Below are 16,972 nucleotides of genomic sequence, written 5' to 3'. Positions count from 1 at the left end.
GAAAAAGCATTGCAGGCGGGGGGGGGGGAGAAAAAACCAAGTCAGTGAGGTGTTAAGGTCATGCAGCCTCAGCGAATAAAGCCATAATGTGTGTGTCGGCGAGGGAGAGAGGCTGATAAAGTGAGAGAGGTGCAGCAGTGAGATAGGAAGTGAATTAGGGAGAGAGAAAAGTTGAGGTGGAGAGAGGAAAGTAATGAATGAGAGATGGAGCGAGATAGCAGTGCCTTGCAGCCAGTGTCCATATCTCCTGCCACCGATGACTCCTCCTGCTGCACTACAACTAATGGACTCTCTGCCCGTCTTATCTGCCCGCTCTTTCTCTCTCTCCATCCTCCCCGTCTCTCTCTCTCTCTCTCCCTATGCCGCTCTATCGGCCCACTTCACGACCGCTCCATCTCATTTTTATCGTGCTTTTCTCTTCTTCACTTCCCCCGCTGCTCTCTCACGCAGGCCTCTATCGCTCTCTCCTTTCTTTCTACGTATTGTTTTTTTCTTTCTATTTTTGGCTTTCTAATGTTGTTTCCATCTTTTCTGCCACCATGACCAAAACCTTAGAAAAAAAATTCCTCCTCTGCCTTATCTTATCTCTGCAATGTCAGAAAGTGGAGGAATGCAAAATGCTGTTTTTAATCTTTGTTTTTAGCTTTATCTCCTTAAATTCCACCCTCCTGAGTTTGTAAAAGAAGAAATAGAAAAATGTCTGGCGAGGAAAAGGAGAACTGTGAAGCTTTAAAATAACTTTCATTGACGAATGGTGGCAATTTTCATGACTCCAGTTTCCGTGTTCGGATTTCATGAACGTGACATCATAGGAAAGTTATTCCTCGACTTTTCACAAGATGTCAGCGAGAAGGATTACTCCATTCAATCCGTAAAAATGAGTGATTCTTATCTACATTCTCCATCTCTGTTTCACCTTTCAGATGACTCAGGAGCAGTACATCCTTGCGGCGCAGCCAAACCCGCTCCACCAGCGGGGGGCGTCGGTGTGCGGCACCCAGGTCTACCCCGCGGTGGGGATCTACGGCTGGAGGAAGAGATGCTTGTACTTCTTCATTCTCCTCCTCCTCGTCACCATGATCGTCAACCTGGCGCTGACCATCTGGATCCTCAAAGTCATGAACTTCACTCCGGTAAGAGACATGTGAGCGTGTGAGCGTGTGTGTGTGTGTGTGTGTGTGTGTGTGTGTATGTGTGTGTGTGTGAGCGTGTGTGGGCTTGTGAGCATGTTTCCGTGTGTGTGTGTGTGTGTGTGTGTGTGTGTGTCTGAGTCATATAAATGCCACAGTGTTATATGGGTTAGTGTCCATGTTGGAGTTTATAAGAGACAGCTATAAGATGGTTAAAAAGGTTTGTAGCACAACATGTGAAGGATGATAAAACCAACAGAGGTTTAACTGGGAAGAAGTGTGTGTGTGTGTGTGTGTGTGTGTTTATGGTTACACTTTTACACACCAAGCCTGCACGATTACAATATGAGATTTCTCCAAAGGTTTTAGTTTTACACTTTACCGCTTTACGATGACACAGACAGCGACGGCAGTTTCAGAGCGCTTCTCACCAGTGCTCATGCTGGTTGCTAGGTTACGAGAGTTAACTTCTGCTTCTCTCGGTAACGTCCATTAGGTGTGTTTTAGAGCGCTCTGTGTGCTTATTGTTTGCTTTAATTCTAAGAAACATCACCAAGAAAACATGAAGGTGATGTAAAGGAGTTGTGTCCAGACATCAGCAGCAGCTCTACACCTGGAAACTGTTCCCTCGAGTCAGACTAGTGTCTCCTCCACTGATGCCGACAAAGCTGTTATTGTAAGTCCCGCCCTGTCTCGATTTTGATTGGCCGGTGACAGTGTCAAAAAACATCTGTCGCTGAAGACCGCTGGTTTTGCATTGAAAACAAGCGTCGTCTGTGGATACAGCCACTTAAAGTGACACTATGCAACATAAATATCCCAAAGGAAAGCACTCCAACTGTTGACTCTGCAAACCGTCTGCTTCACTTAGCTTGCTCTGTCCAACTCAGAGGACAGACACACTGAAAGACAATCATCCCACAAAAAACTATTTGCTATTTTAGCATCGCAAGGAGAAGAGAGTGAATGTGGTTACAGACAGAGCCATGCTCTCTCCTACTACATACTTTAAAATGTATATGCAGCATACTAACCTGACCGCAGTATGCTGTTAGCAACATACTCACATACATGTTACACAGAGTACTTCTTGATATAGATATAATTCAACAACAATATGCCAACGCTCATTACTAATACAACAACGTAGTCATTTTTATTTTATTTGGCATTTCAGGAAGGACATTTTTTTAACCTGCTAGTTGACTGGATTTAATAATCTGAGAGCCGCAGTGCAGTGTGGGGCGGTTTAGTATGACTGGTATGCTCATTTTTCATACTCAAAAATTCTGTCTTGTCTCGTAAACACGCGGGTATTCGTCACATCATCACAAAATCGCCTACTATGTCTTTGGATCTTTCTACGTACTCAATGTGACGTCACTCGTGAGAGCTGAGAAACTGGATGATGCCAGTTTGAAACTTGACGGTTGCCAAGCAACCCAAACATCCCCCTCGCACGAGTTGCTGTGATTGTTGTGTGTTAGTCATGTGCACGCTATCAGTGATTGGTGGTTTGATTTAGAACTGATGAGATGTTTTATTTTTCAATAAATACAAAGCTCACAGACGCACATTAACTTATTTAGTTACATGTTAGCGACATGCTATCATAACAATGTCCTTTGTAATTGAAATCTAACATACTGTAGCTTTACAATTATTATTTTTTTTTATCCCACTGCCTTGTATGCTCCCTCTGTGCGGCTCTCTGTGAAACCCTGACTTCAGCGAAATCCTCCAAATATTCACCCGTCGTCTCAAAAAGCAGTTTTTATACATCGGCTCTGCGATGAAGCTGGCATGCTTCTCCATGCTCCGCTGCTCTTACTTTGGATTTTTTAAGTACGTCCTCATTTTTATTATGTTTTGTTATTGCTGTTCAACGCTGTGCCTTTTTTCTCCCCGCTTTGTAAGCAGCTTTTTCTGGAGAGCACTCAGAACACAGCGGCTCCGTGCTTTTAAGATGCCAAATTTGGATCATCGGAGTTGACCGACGGACAAAAAGAAAAGTTAGAGAAGCAGTAGAAATGCTAAGTAGTTCTTTGTTTTGACCTTAAATAAAGCGCTCATTTAAAAGACACTGAAGACGGGCTGAGAACATATTAAGTATTTATTAATCTGTAATGTATGCCTTATTTTGTATGTTTGCATTCTTGTTTCAATCGAGACTTTCAGGGCTCGTCATTCAGGGGTTACAGCACCCCTACATCTCATATCCCACAATGCCCTGGGGGGTTTGAGGAGCTGTGCTGTGATACTATATATGCAAATGAGGCAGAGTTTGACCCCCTGCAAACCTCTGGCAAAGCCTTCCCACATCACGCCTTATGTTTCAATAAGAGACTCCAGAATATCAGAGAGGTGGGGGGTGGAGGGGGGTTGGAGGGGGGGTGGGGGGGCTAAATATGCCCGAGGGCAGGCAGCCAGCACTGAGCATGGAAGAGCAGAAAATATTTTATAAGCCATATGATGTGTAGAAAACAGAAACCATGCAGGAGGAATTATAAAGACAGGGAGGAAGTTAAAAAAGTCATTTTGTTATTAATAATTAATTGTGATTATTCCGAGTTATGTGAAACAATGAGATCATAATCCACCACTAAGTCTCAGGACCATCCACTGTAACACCAGACTGATACTGCAAAAAAGTTACAACTGTATGGATTGCAGTTTGAAGAGTTAAGTGTGTATGCTAAATGCTGTTTGAAGAACTTAAAGGAGCAATATGTAACTCTGACCCCTAGTGTTTAAAATGGGTACTGCTGTCCAAATTCTAAACATTGTAGAGAGCTGTCTCCCTCCCGCCCCCTCCTCTCTAGAGTTGATGCTCACGCAGGTTGCCATGTGGTGGACACTGAAGCTTCAGTGTTTAGCCAGCTCTGCATCGGTCTGTAAACCTTTCTGTGTTCTAACCTCTCTCCATTTTTCAAAAGCATCTCCAATATTGATCCTAGTTTGAGCACGTTTCTGCTCGTGGAGCTTATTAGAAACATGCAGAGGCTTTTCAGGTCGGGTACAATCACTTCTATCTGAACCAGTTCTCTTGCCCGCTTCCATCGCTGCAACACTTGTTGGTTTGACCTGATAACTGCTCTCATATCTGGCAAACCGAGGGGCGTCAGAAATCATGTCAAGGTGTTTTATAGCATGTATGACATGTCATAAAGGAGGCAAATGTTTGTGTAAACTGAGACTTATCACTGTTGTTTTATAGTCAGAATCAAAAAACCCAGATATAATATACTTTTGTTGAACTTTTGAACTCACTTCACACACACAAATACACGTGCGCACACACACACACACACACACACACACACACACACACACACACACACACACACACACACACACACACAATGTGAGCTTCATTAAAATTTCACATCGCAACTGTATTTAGCATTTCAAAGAATGTTTACGTCTGTGTTCGAACGCATTAAGCTGAAAAATGGCCCGGACTAAAAACTGGAGAAAACATAAAAAGAGTGAGAATAAAGGAGTCCCAGAAAATAATCTGCATTTTACACCAGAGGTAATTCAGAAAGTCTTTGTGACGTGCATGTGTTTATATTCAAATCAGCAATTTGCATATTTTTTTAAATAAATTGCGAAAAAATAGTTTAAAGGTAACCCTGATCTTTTTTTTCTTTTTTTTTGGGGGGGGGGGGTTTGGCATCACAAATTCCAAATTTAACTGATGAATTAGCATGTGCAACTTACAGTTTTTTCCAATCGCTAACACACTAAAATGACATGCATAGCACAGTTATGACTGACACACAGAGAGCAAAACCTCTTCTCAAGTCTCCAAAAGTCTAAACACATTTTCTGCTTTACACACATTTTGCAATTCAAAATGGCACTTTTTAAATGCACTGAACACGGTTCTCTGCATAAGACACCACAATCTGACATAAAGTCACATGTTTGCCATTTCAAAACACTGCCATTCAAAATGACACTACATGACAATACAATACTACAATTGGCCAATGTATGTGCCACCTGGCTAAACACCTCAATGGTTAATTGTTATCACTTCAATCAGGAAGTAAGCACTATAAAAAGACCACCAGTGAGCACCTTTTTTTTTTACAACAACAATGGAATACATTGCAGAGAGAGGAAGAGGAAGAGGGAGGGTGAGAATGAGAGGGGGAGGACGAGTGAGAGGTAAGGGTAGAGCTGGTAGAGGAGTTCATGGCCAAAGAAGAAAACAACTTTCAAATGAAATCAGAGCAACCTTAGTTGATCATGTCATCAAGCATGGGCTGACAATGCGAGAGGCTGGACAGAGAGTGCAGCCCAACTTGAGCCGTTTTACTGTACTGGTATATGTAGCACTGACTTGTTCGGTGAAAAATAAAAATATTAATGTTTCAACAGCATGTGTGTGTATCTGCAAATATTTCTGTGCATGTGAACAATCTGAAGAATTTTCTGCAATTCGAATTTTAGTATTATGGCAAAGCATACTAAAGATGAGAGTGCTTTTTATTATGCCCAACAGTGTGTAGTTGGTTAGACAAAAACCTGGTAATATGAATGATGTGTGTGCCATTTGTTGCAAAGGTTTCATTTTGATAATGCTATATGTAGTTTTGGTTGCAGTGCTTCATTTTGCAGGATATATGAGGTATTTTCAGTTTGGGTGTGTGGTTTTGTGAATTGTGTGATATTCATAATATTCACTCATTGACTCAAAATATTCAATTGTGTTTTGATAAAACCAGCCTAGTTTGCAAAATTGTGTTTTAGCAGTTGGAAAAAATTGTAAGATCAATCAGAACTGTCTGTTAGGGTGTCTTCACATCAGAGCTCGATTTCCCCCCCCCCCCCCTCTCCCCCCCTCTCATCTGCGTTCACCTGAGTACATAAGATTACCCAAGAGCATAATGTACACAGTCTGATCCAGCAGGGGGCAGTATGCACATAGTTGGTTTGGACATCCACCAAGAAGCAGAAAGAAGAAGACGTAACCATGGCAACCACTCGCAGACTGAGTCCATCCTGCTAACTGTGGATGTTTTTGTTACTTCTGAGACGCCAACATCGACCCTCTTCCTACATCCACATCTACCGTGCAGTCAGAGGATGAAACAGGCCCGCGCTGCGTGGTTACAGCGGTTTTTAAAGCGACAGGAGCCGTTTAGAATGACGTCATGTACAGGTCCACTTCCTTGTTTGAGCTCGATTTCGTTCACATCTCCCGCAGACCGTACTCGTACTCTGGTACACATGAATCTTGCCTGAGACCACCTCTTCAAGCGGACTCGGGCCCCGTACAAGATGACGGCACGTTTATGTTCACACTGATCAAATGAACGAGTCTTTGGGGTCAAAATCTACGGAAGAGGAATGCATGATTATTAGGAAGTACATATAACGTTGAACATGATTGCTTAATCAAAGTTCAGTGCAAAGCAATAATTCATCATTCACATAGAGACAGGCAGGCTGTACCTTCCAGTATCTTTCCCGCTTTTTTCCTCTTTGACTTACTTTTGTTTTCTGTAGAAATCAACACAAGTAAGAATGTTTCATCCGAGGTGTGACACTCTTGTGCACCGCAGGACACATGCACAAAGTTAATTTTTCTCTGTTCACTGCTTGTTGCACTGCTTGTCACCACTTTGCACCTTCACACCTCTGATGCTGTGCAGCAGGTTTCCTTCTGAAACATCCCGCTGCTTTATTTGTCTCAAATCTGAAAACCACACAAAGCGCGTCGCTATTATCGGCTCGACGTGAATGCAACAAACACAAAAGACTCCATCTGACACATATACAGACACACAAACTGTATTCCTCTTCCTCATCATCTCTCATTTCAAATCTGGCCATAGGGGGCTGCTTCCTCTCCGGCTCCATGATTGTCATTTCCATCGCCTCCATTCAAATCACGTCGCAGCGGCGGCGGCAGCATAATGAAGGCCTTTCTCAAACTTTTTGTTTTGTTTGGAGTTGCCAGATGCGATTCTCATTGTGATGGCGTGGTGGAGAAAAAGAGATTTGTCTTTGAAGAGACAGCTTTGGCAGTAAATTGGAGAGGAGGGACCTGTGGGGACAGGAGTTTGCATGTGTGTGTGTGTGTGTGTGTGTGTGTGTGTGCGGGATTGTGTGTGACAGAGAGAATCAGAAGGGAGGCTGAGGGAGAGTATACGTGTTTGTGCCAGCAATTATTCAGAGATTGTTCATGCCTATGTGTGTGTGTGTGTGTGTGTGTGTGTGTGTGTGTGTGTATGTGTGTGTGTGTGTGTGTGTATGCCCATGCTTGGGTGTGTTAAACCACATTAGTGTTTGTGTGTGTGTGTGTGTGTGTGTGTGTGTGTGTGTGTGTGTGTGTGTGTGTGTGTGTGTGTGTGTGTGTGTGTGTGTGTGTGTGTGTGTGTGAGTGCGTTTGTGTGTGTGTGTGTGTGTGCGTTTGTGTGTGTGTGTCCTCCCTTGAGTCCTTATGGCTGCACTGCAGAGAAATTCAATTTCAGCTGTCACTCACCAATCAGCCCGCCTAATTCCTGGGTTGGTCTAGACTATTGTGTGTCTTTTTGTGTTTGTGTTTCTGTGTGTGAGAGAGAGAGGGCGAGAGAGAGAGAGAGTGTGTTTATTTTGAATCATATTGTTTTCCCCTTCATAACACGGTTTGCATTGTGCTTCTCTGCATCCTGGCCTAATGACCTTTTTGTGGAGCACCGTGCCTGCTCAGTGAAGTGTGAAGCATGAACTCCACAGCAGAAAGAGCCTGTGTATAACTTTTAATCCTTGATCGTATAACTTATAAATATCACATTAAAGAGATAAATAGCTGGGGGATAACATTAAAACAGCCAGTGTAATGTCTGACACTGGCACATTTTTACAGGGACTCTGTGAAGTGCGCTTCTTTTAGCTTTTAATCGTCATTGGCTGCCAACCAGCGAGGGTATAAAAATCAAACTTTATTCTTGTGGCACTTTTCATAAGAGAGTTACAGCATGCGCTGCAGACGATAAAACAACGATTGGAAAATCTATAAAAGTGACCAGCATTAATTAGAACCGGGGGTTACGGCTGCATAAAAATGCAACAGGGAAATACAACAAGGAATAAAACAAGCAAAAACAAATCTGGCTTATGAGTAGCTCATTAAAAGGAGGAGAGAAAGACGGACACTGTCAGAGTCCGTGACCACAAATCATCAGTTTCTTTAGAACAAGAGTTCAGTCAGCATTATGGGTGCCTCATAGGTCCAAAATAAATCAATGATAATAACTCAGTTTTGCTCTTCTCGACCCACTTTGAATTTTAGACTGTGAGATTGACTGAACTTTGTAAGAGCGTTGTACCACATTCATTTGATTTATAACGGCCCAGATACCCACTAACTCTGGTTTTAGGAGAATTTAACACTACAAAGGGCAAACATGTACCTGCTGACTCTGGCAAATGGGGAAATGAAGAAAACAGCTGAATTATGAATACACTTAAGGGGTAACCCTTAAAGATGAGCTATGAAGCTGATTCACATTTTCAAACTCACATGTAGTGTTTCAAAGCTGGATGCCCAAACTAAACGTGGGCAAAGTTTCAGATGATGAGGTGAATGTATATTGGGGTAATCCCAGGATAAATCTGCAGAGGGCGCTAAACAGCTTGTTCTGCTGATAACGCGACAGTTCCCCGATATGAAACTGTAGAAAATCACAAGACGGCTTTTAGCCATCCGCTGGCAGCCCTGCAGTGTTCAGCATATACAGAAATGTCGAAGGCTTGTAAAGTAGCAAAGGAAGAGGTTGTTTTCAATTTGTCACTTCTTCTTTAGTGTCCCGAGAACTCGTCCGCGCCGCCGGGGATTAGCATGCCCAGGCCTCTGCCTTCGCCTGCCACCCGGCTTGGCATGCAGCCGACCCCAATGCCTCTCTCTGCCGGTGGTGGGCCTACAGGGCGATTAGGATGCTTCCTGGACGTCTCCCTTTGGAGGTTTTTCCAGGCACGCCCAACTGGGAAGAGAACCTGAGATAGACTAAGAGTACGATATTAAATGAATTGACGTGCACTAAAAAAGAAAATCCATGCCCCTGCTGTTCAATCAAAACATGTTAACCAAATGAAAGTTTTCAGTGCGGCCTTTACTTTCTCTCTGACAGAAAACCAATACTGAGCTGTGATAAAAGATGAGGAGGAGATTAAAGGGAGGAACACAGATCTAGCTTTTCAGTCCAAACCAATCACCTGCTGCTGTTTAGCAGGCAGCTTTAATTTGTCATGTCCTTCAGGCAAAAAGGGGTGATAGGTACATGATCTCAATTAGAGGACGGAGCGCTCTCAGCTGTCACCGCTGCTCTTGTGATTCATCTTAAAGAGAGGTGTGTTTATTTTCCACATCAAAGATGTGCATGGCGTAGCTTTAAATAAAGTAACCGGAGAGATCAGCGTGGTAAAGAGAGACGGAAGAGGAAAAGGGAGGCGAGCAAGGAGGACGGTGAATGATGCATGAAAGGAGACAGATAGGAAAAAAGACGGGAGAGGGGGTGATTGGAGAAAGTGTGTGTGTGTGGTTTAAATAGAGTCTTCCTTCATCTACCCTGAGCTTCTCCAACCTGTCCTCTGCCTCTCAGGTCCTCTGGGACTCACCGAGGTGTCTGTTTCACTGCCTCATGGAGTGGAAGTGAGCTGGTGATGGGCTGGCAGAGACAGGAAGAGTGTGTGTGTGTGTGTGTGTGTGTGTGTGTGTGTGTGTGTGTGTGTGTGTGTGTGCGCGTTTGAGTTTTAGTGATCATTATGGTACCGTCATCTTCAATATAGCCTTGTCCAGTCCTCCTTCAAACCTTTGGTCTATGATTGTTGCTCAATCTGTCTATTCTTTGTCTAGTGTCACTTTATTTTCCTCCTTATATGAAAACAGGTTTCTTTGAATGGGTGTGTATGTGACTTCCTGTGCTTCTGCAGCCAGCCTCTAGTGGATGCTCGAGGAACTGCAGGTTGTTACACTTCAGTATCATCTTCATTTTTCAACACCAGAGTTTGCTGCTTGGTCAACACTCATGCATTAGGTTAAAGGTCGTGACTGCTATGATGTAGCCGGTCATCGTTTCATGTTTTTCATCCGAACCGTGTTTGTTTGTTGTGTGTGTGTGTGTGTGTGTGTGTGTGTGTGTGTGTGTGTGTGTGTGTGTGTGTGTGTTTGTGTGTGTGTGTGTGTGTGTGTTGGGGGTAAAATGTGCTGTTGAAGGCAGTATGAGCTTCCAATCCTGCTGTACTCAGCTCCTCGTCTAGACTGGCCACCATCATTATAGAGGTTCACACCTGCACGGTGTAATTTATAGCTCTCACACACACACACACACACACACACACACACACACACACACACACACACACACACACACACACACACACAAACACACACACACAGACATACACTGCACAAGCACTCACCAACACACACATTTTTCTCACTTTGTCAGTAACAGTGCTGACCTCAGGTAATGGAAGAGTCCAGCGTGAAATACTCTGTCCTCTTGTATCACACACACACACACACACACACACACACACACACACAGGGGTGTATGGAGAGGGTTAATGTGATGCATCCATCAGACTTTAAGCGCTGACACACCTGATGTTAATCGCTTGAATGGTCACACACACGCACATACACACACAAGCACACACACAAAGGGGGCAAACACATACACACAAATAAAAAAGAAATTATATGATAACAATTATAATGTATACCTTTAAGAGTTATACTCGGTTGATTCTGATCACTCCTAAATAATAAACGAAGACCTAAACATGTGTGATTGCATGATTATTTCATTGCATAAAATCCATATGGATTGAGAGTGTTCAGTCATCACTGGTCATGCCACAGGGCCCTGAAGCAGCTCCTATAGAGTGCCAATTCCCTAGGCGGTCCTAGGCAGAAATCATTTGGGGGGCCCTCAAATCAGCATTCATCACCATTATGTCCGCTTGAGTCCCGTCACTTACTAGCCAGATAATTCCTCTGAATTTTTCTTTGTTGCCTTTCCTTGACAAACTTTGGTTATAGAAAGCATTAATGCATGCAATGCTTAGCAGGGCAACGAGAGTTAATGCTGTCAGATGGGGCCCCCTTCGGGAGATCTCCTACTGTCATTGGAATATTTGCACATTATGGGCCACTGCTTCGGTTTTTTGGTTTGTTAGACCTCAGGGGCCCCAAGCAGTTACTGTATCTGCCATGCCTGTTGACAAGCAGCACCTCTGCTTATATTTCAGTTCAACCACATCTGTAGATAATGGCTGAATGCTCACAGATGTGTCTTACTGTATGCACATCAGGTTATGTTAATGACCCAGTAAGATTATACAATACTTATGGGAGCATTACAGTTGGACTGAATGTCTTGTTTCCTGACATCAAGCTGCTGATTTCTCTCCGCCTCTTGTTGGACTGAGCTTATCAAACGTCTTTTGTTTGGCAGAATGGATAACGCTCTCTTTAGTTTACTGAACTGACTGGTGCACAAGGCAACAAAAAAAATGCAATGTGATGGTATGCGATACGGTGCAATTATACAATACAATATGAAGGGATCGGATGTAATGCAATGCTCTACGATGTATAAAGAAATACAATATGATAAGATACGCAGGAAAACAGCAAGCTATAATATGATATGTTACTTTACCTAAGGATAGGATACCTGGAATACTCCCAGGACACAGTGATTTTTTTCAAATTACCTGCATGTGACTGTTGTTGCGGTGAATTTTTCAACATTTTTTAGCAATGGAGCTCATTTGCTTAAAATGGAAAGCATGCAGAATGGCTCATATAAATATTAAGAAACATCACTGGCACAGCAGAGCAGATCTGTAGCGCATTTAGGGGTGCAAGTCACCCCTTTGCTTTCACTTTGTGAATTAGAACATGTCTTTCTGCACAGGTGTAATAGATGCAAAAAGCTGCCCAACCCTTTAGCTAAGCCCCCAGCTCCTCCTTAAACCTTAAATGTCCTCTGAGCTCTGACACCTGACACGGAAACTGTGAGATTACACAAGAGATGATCGGCAGCTAAGTGCACAGAAAAAAAGGGGGAATGCCACTCATCGTCAAGATTTAAACAAGACATCACAGCACCACCCACACTCTTTGACTGACAGCTGATCTCTGAGGATGGCAGGCCTCAGAAAATGCATGTATAGCACTTAGAAGAGACGCAAAAAAAAAAAAAAAAGGAAAAGAGGGGAAACAAATCCTTGCGAGATTTCTAACTTTAAATCTCTGTTTGCACAGAAAAGACATCTTATTACCGAGTCAGCAACATCTTCAGTTTAAAGTCACTGAGAGAGGCAAGAACTCTGACATTAAATCACACTGATATGTTTTCCCATACATCGACCCGAGGGTATTTTTGTGTGTGTGTGTAAGACAAGCTGGGTTGTCTGGGCGTATACGTGACACCTGAATCTGAATCAGTCAGCACTTTGGTCCTATTATCTCCAGTAGAGATGTGTCAAACAATGATAAATAAGAACACACACACAGACACACACAGAGAGCCAGCTGATGCTCTGCCCGTTTGTACAGCTCTATAAACTGACTATGTGAGTGTTTGTGTGTGTGTGTGTGTGTGTGTGTGTGTGTGTGTGTGTGTGTGTGTGTGTGTGTGTGTATACTGTAGCAAAGGGGCGTTCTGTGTAGTGTGTAAGTGTGAAAGCAAAATATCCATCAGTCAGCAGTTTTAGCCTTGTTATCTCAACTGGCACTCCATCAAAGATATAAACAATGATAAATAATGAACACACTCATCTTAATGGAGTCTGTCCGTGTGTGCGCATGTGTGTGTGCCTGCGCGTGTTGGTGTGTGTGTGCGTAATTGTGTGTGTGTGTGTTTGTAAACAATATGTGTTTAGACAATCAAATGGAACATTTGTTTGTGTGTTTGTCCTCAGGGGTATGAGGCTTTGCTGTTGCTTTTATGCTGACGTGCTAGCTTGTGTGTGTGCGTGGGTGTGTGAGCGTGTGTGTGTGGGTACGTAATGAGATTTTTTTTAAGCTATAAAGAGAAATGAAACAACACGAATTCACTTAAACCACTCGTGACACAATCCCTTCATTCCTTTTTTCATGGTCGCTCACGTTGACAGAACATATTTACATTTCTGAATAAGTCTCTGTTCATTACACTCGCTCAACATGTGTGAGTGTGTGTTTCTCTCGGAATAAAAAAGGCCAAAAAAAGGGTTTAGTGGAGGGGAATAAAGTGAAGGGGGGGGGGGGGGTGTCACACATGTCACAGGAGAATGGTTGATGAAATCATTTTATGCCAAACAATGTCTCTATACATTCACTCTTCATGTCGATAATAAGGCTGAGGATGTTTGTACACACAAATACACATATGTATTTTCCCTGAGCTTGCGCCTTAAGGCTCAAATATTCTTGCTTTTGAACCACACACCACCCGTACGTGTAGAAAAACCTGCATGGTGAACGTAAATGTTCACATACTTGCATGTTACTGGAGGATTCCTCTACGTCAGGGATGGGCAACTTTGGTCACAGCAAGGGCCACATTCATTTAATTCTCACTGCCAGAGAGCCAAATTATAGAATACAAAAACTCAAATTTAACTAAAAATATACCAGTGATCAAATATTATTATGGACATATTTCTGGTTTCACGGCAGATGTTGTCATGTTTTCTTCATGTTTCCAATTAATTTATGTGCAAAAATTGACCTGAGGGCCACGTTGAGGGTTGATGGAGGCCGCATGTGGCCATTTTTGGTGCGCACTTTTGAATGCCATGCATCTGCAATGACACATCATAGTGCGGGTAGTTGAGGACTCAATCTGTTAACCTTTCTTCTAAACTTTCCGCCGTTGTTCCAGTGGCTCTCTGGTGTCGGCCATGTTGTCATATCCAGTCTCATCACCATAACAACCTTACACTGCTCCTAGAGGTTATATGCATACTGCATCTCGTGTTAATTTCAGAGGACGTGCACAAATTTGTCTCTCCAAACCACCAAATTTGTCTCTCCAAACCACCGCAGGATACACAAAGCTGATGTCATGTGGTCGTGTCGTTAAAAGCGAGTTTAAGCTCATCTTCAAGTAGCAACTTCCTGATGACTCCATGTTCCAAAAGCCTTCAGCGGTGACTCTGATTCTGAGTTTGTATCTCAAAGGGATTTAGAGAAACTTCTTTCAGCTTCCTCTCTGAAACAACCTGTAACACAATGTGAAACAGTAGTAATAAGGTTTTGTGATCAGGTATGATGGACAAGCAATAGCGACAGAATGTCCCACTTTAGGGGCTGAAGCCTTCTGAGGTTTTTTTCACTTTTTGCAATGTTGAAAGCTTCCCCACTATGAAGGCTCCTTCAAACTGAGCCGACAAATGTGTCCTCCTCTCCCGCCAAAGAAACAGCCATCGTCATCCAACATATCCCGGGTTTCATCGTTGAGGACAATGCCAATGGAGAGGTCTGTCCTCCATAATCCATCCATAATCAATGATGTCTGATGCATTCAAGGAAGTCAGGAAATCTAATCACTGATTGGTATCACCAATTATAAGCTGTGGTGGTAAAAAAAATACTTCCTGTTAACAGGCTGAAACCTCGAGCAGAACCAGATCCTTTGGTGGATCTGCCTCGACTGGGTGGGTGGAGGAAGTTGGATGGGGGGGTTAGGGTAAGGGTTGTGCAGTTCTAAATTAGACAAAAACAAGGAGTTGACGTGTTATTGTGTAGCTGAATACCATACTCCATGTTGCAATCAGAAAAAAACATCCTTCACAGACCACTGGCTGCAGCTAGCTGTCAAATGATGACAAGTCTCGACAACGTTCATCTCTGTTCATTATTTGTATCCCCTGTTGAGTTTCTGAACATCAGATTAATAATCCACGACTGTGTGACAGCTGAATGGTGAAATCTTTCTCCTCGCCGTGTGAAACTAACCATCCGGGAGAAATCCCTGGGATTTTAACACAATTAAAACTCTCAAATATGGAAAACAAGGACAGACGTGTGTTTTCATTTTCATACATTAGCTTCACTGAACACATGAAGGGACAAAGTATTCAAATCAACTGAAACAAGTCTGATAGAAAAATGTTTTTTTTAGAAATGACGGTGTGTGTGAATCGGTGAATGGTTGTCAGTCATGCAAATTGAAAGCTCGTGGGATTTACTTCGCTGGGTGTGAAAAAAATCACTGATACGCTGTTTTAGCAGATGTCTACATGTCGGAGAGAGAGACCGTCTGTATGCAACCGGAGAAGTGAGCTTCACCCGGGTTGCTCCTTTACTGAAACTGTGTTTTAACTCTTGTTAAGCTTGTTGGGCAGTATAAGGAGCTCCTACCCTGCAGAGTGTATAGAAGTCTGAGCCAGCTTGTGAGCTGTGACTCGACGCAGACGTGGCAAACTGTGTCTGCCTAATTCCACCGAATGTGTGTTTGGTCCATCTCCGCAAGCGCCACGGCAGCAGAGCATTTAGTCAATGTGTGTGCTTCCACTGGCTCCGCTGCGTCTCAGCTCCGTCAATCTGGAGTCCTCTGCCGCAGATACACAAGGCTTCTTTTTCTGCTGGATGCCGGAGTGCAGAGCATCAATTTATCACAGAGCAGATTGAGCTGGACAGGAAGTCAGACACCGAAACAACATTAAAACATTCGGTTTATTTTCAAAATAAAACTCAGTTTTGACGGTTCAGAAAAATGATCGCTTATGTGTTTGTTTATGTGTTTATAAAGTTGAAAGAGTTTTATACCACATACTGTACATCGTATTATTGTGCACTGTTGTGAGTGAATCTTTAAAATTACAGCTGGAATTCCTCTGTCTCTGCACTCCAGCTGATGGCTGTGCTCTTTTTTTTTTGCTGGATGCCGGAGCACGACGCATCACTTTACCACAGAGCAGATTGAGCAGGACAGGAAGTCAGACATGGAAACAACATTAAAATATTCAGTTTATTTTCAGAATTAAACTCTCTGTTTTGACGGTTCAGAAAAATTACCGTCTATGTGTTTGTTTGTGTTCATAAAGTTTTTTTTTACGGTTTTATACCACATACATCGTATCATCGTTGTGTTTAATTACTGTGGGAACTCCAGCGTCAGGCTGTGCTGTTCCATGCTGCGCTCTGAGAACGCAGCCTGTTGGTGTTGACGGACGAGGGAGCACGGAGCAGAACTTGGTGGAAGTTCTGGGTGGGTGTGAATCCGTGAGAAGACGGGTGGTGGATTGTTAAACTGAATCCATTTCGATTTGGTTAGACCAGCAGGTGAATCGCCGTCCGATGGGACAGTACGACTCAGAACCAACACAATTCTCTCTAACAAATTGGTGTATATATTATCTATTTAAATGTCTTATTTTTGCTGGTAATGAGTGTTATAAATAAACTTGCCTTGCCTGCCTGTAAACTCTGATCTCTTGTCCACTGCGTCATCATAAGGCTTTGTTACTCTTCAGCAGGATATAAACACCTCAAAGATTAAAGACTTCTCCAGTTGCCCTACTCCTTCTATTGTTTTGTCCGCTTTCCCAGAGCGCACATACTAACCGACCAGTTAAAAGATGCATCCTCTGTTCCATTGTGCATTAAATGGTTTCTAGAGGAAAATAAACTCTAATGATCCCACTGGGGAAATTGGATCGTTGCAGCGGCAAATAAGATACAGCAAAGGGAAAAGAGCAGGTTATAAATAAAGAATAGAGCAAATGAGGTGATCTCAAAATAACAAAGCAGACAATTACACCACTTCATTGCATTCAGTGCAGTCTTATGCACAATAATATATGAATTACAGACTGGCTGTGGGGTATGTAACATGACAGCATAA

The 16,972-nt window shown here is 42.9% G+C and overlaps 1 protein-coding gene across 2 annotated transcripts in view; it reads left to right on the top strand.

The window, feature by feature from the left end:
* The window catches only part of LOC109989051 (zeta-sarcoglycan), a 380,910-nt gene that overhangs the window by 204,158 nt on the left and 159,780 nt on the right, over positions 1-16,972 (top strand). For both annotated transcript variants that reach the window (XM_065954498.1, XM_029278628.2), the window contains one exon: positions 924-1,133. In XM_065954498.1, coding sequence (XP_065810570.1) covers positions 924-1,133 — 210 coding nt within the window. The remainder of the gene's footprint in view (positions 1-923; positions 1,134-16,972) is intronic.

The sequence above is a fragment of the Labrus bergylta genome, chromosome 1, assembly GCF_963930695.1.
Source record: "Labrus bergylta chromosome 1, fLabBer1.1, whole genome shotgun sequence".
Classification (NCBI taxonomy): domain Eukaryota; kingdom Metazoa; phylum Chordata; class Actinopteri; order Labriformes; family Labridae; genus Labrus; species Labrus bergylta.
Note: the sequence above shows the minus strand (reverse complement) of the source record. Positions and strands in the feature narration are given on the sequence as shown.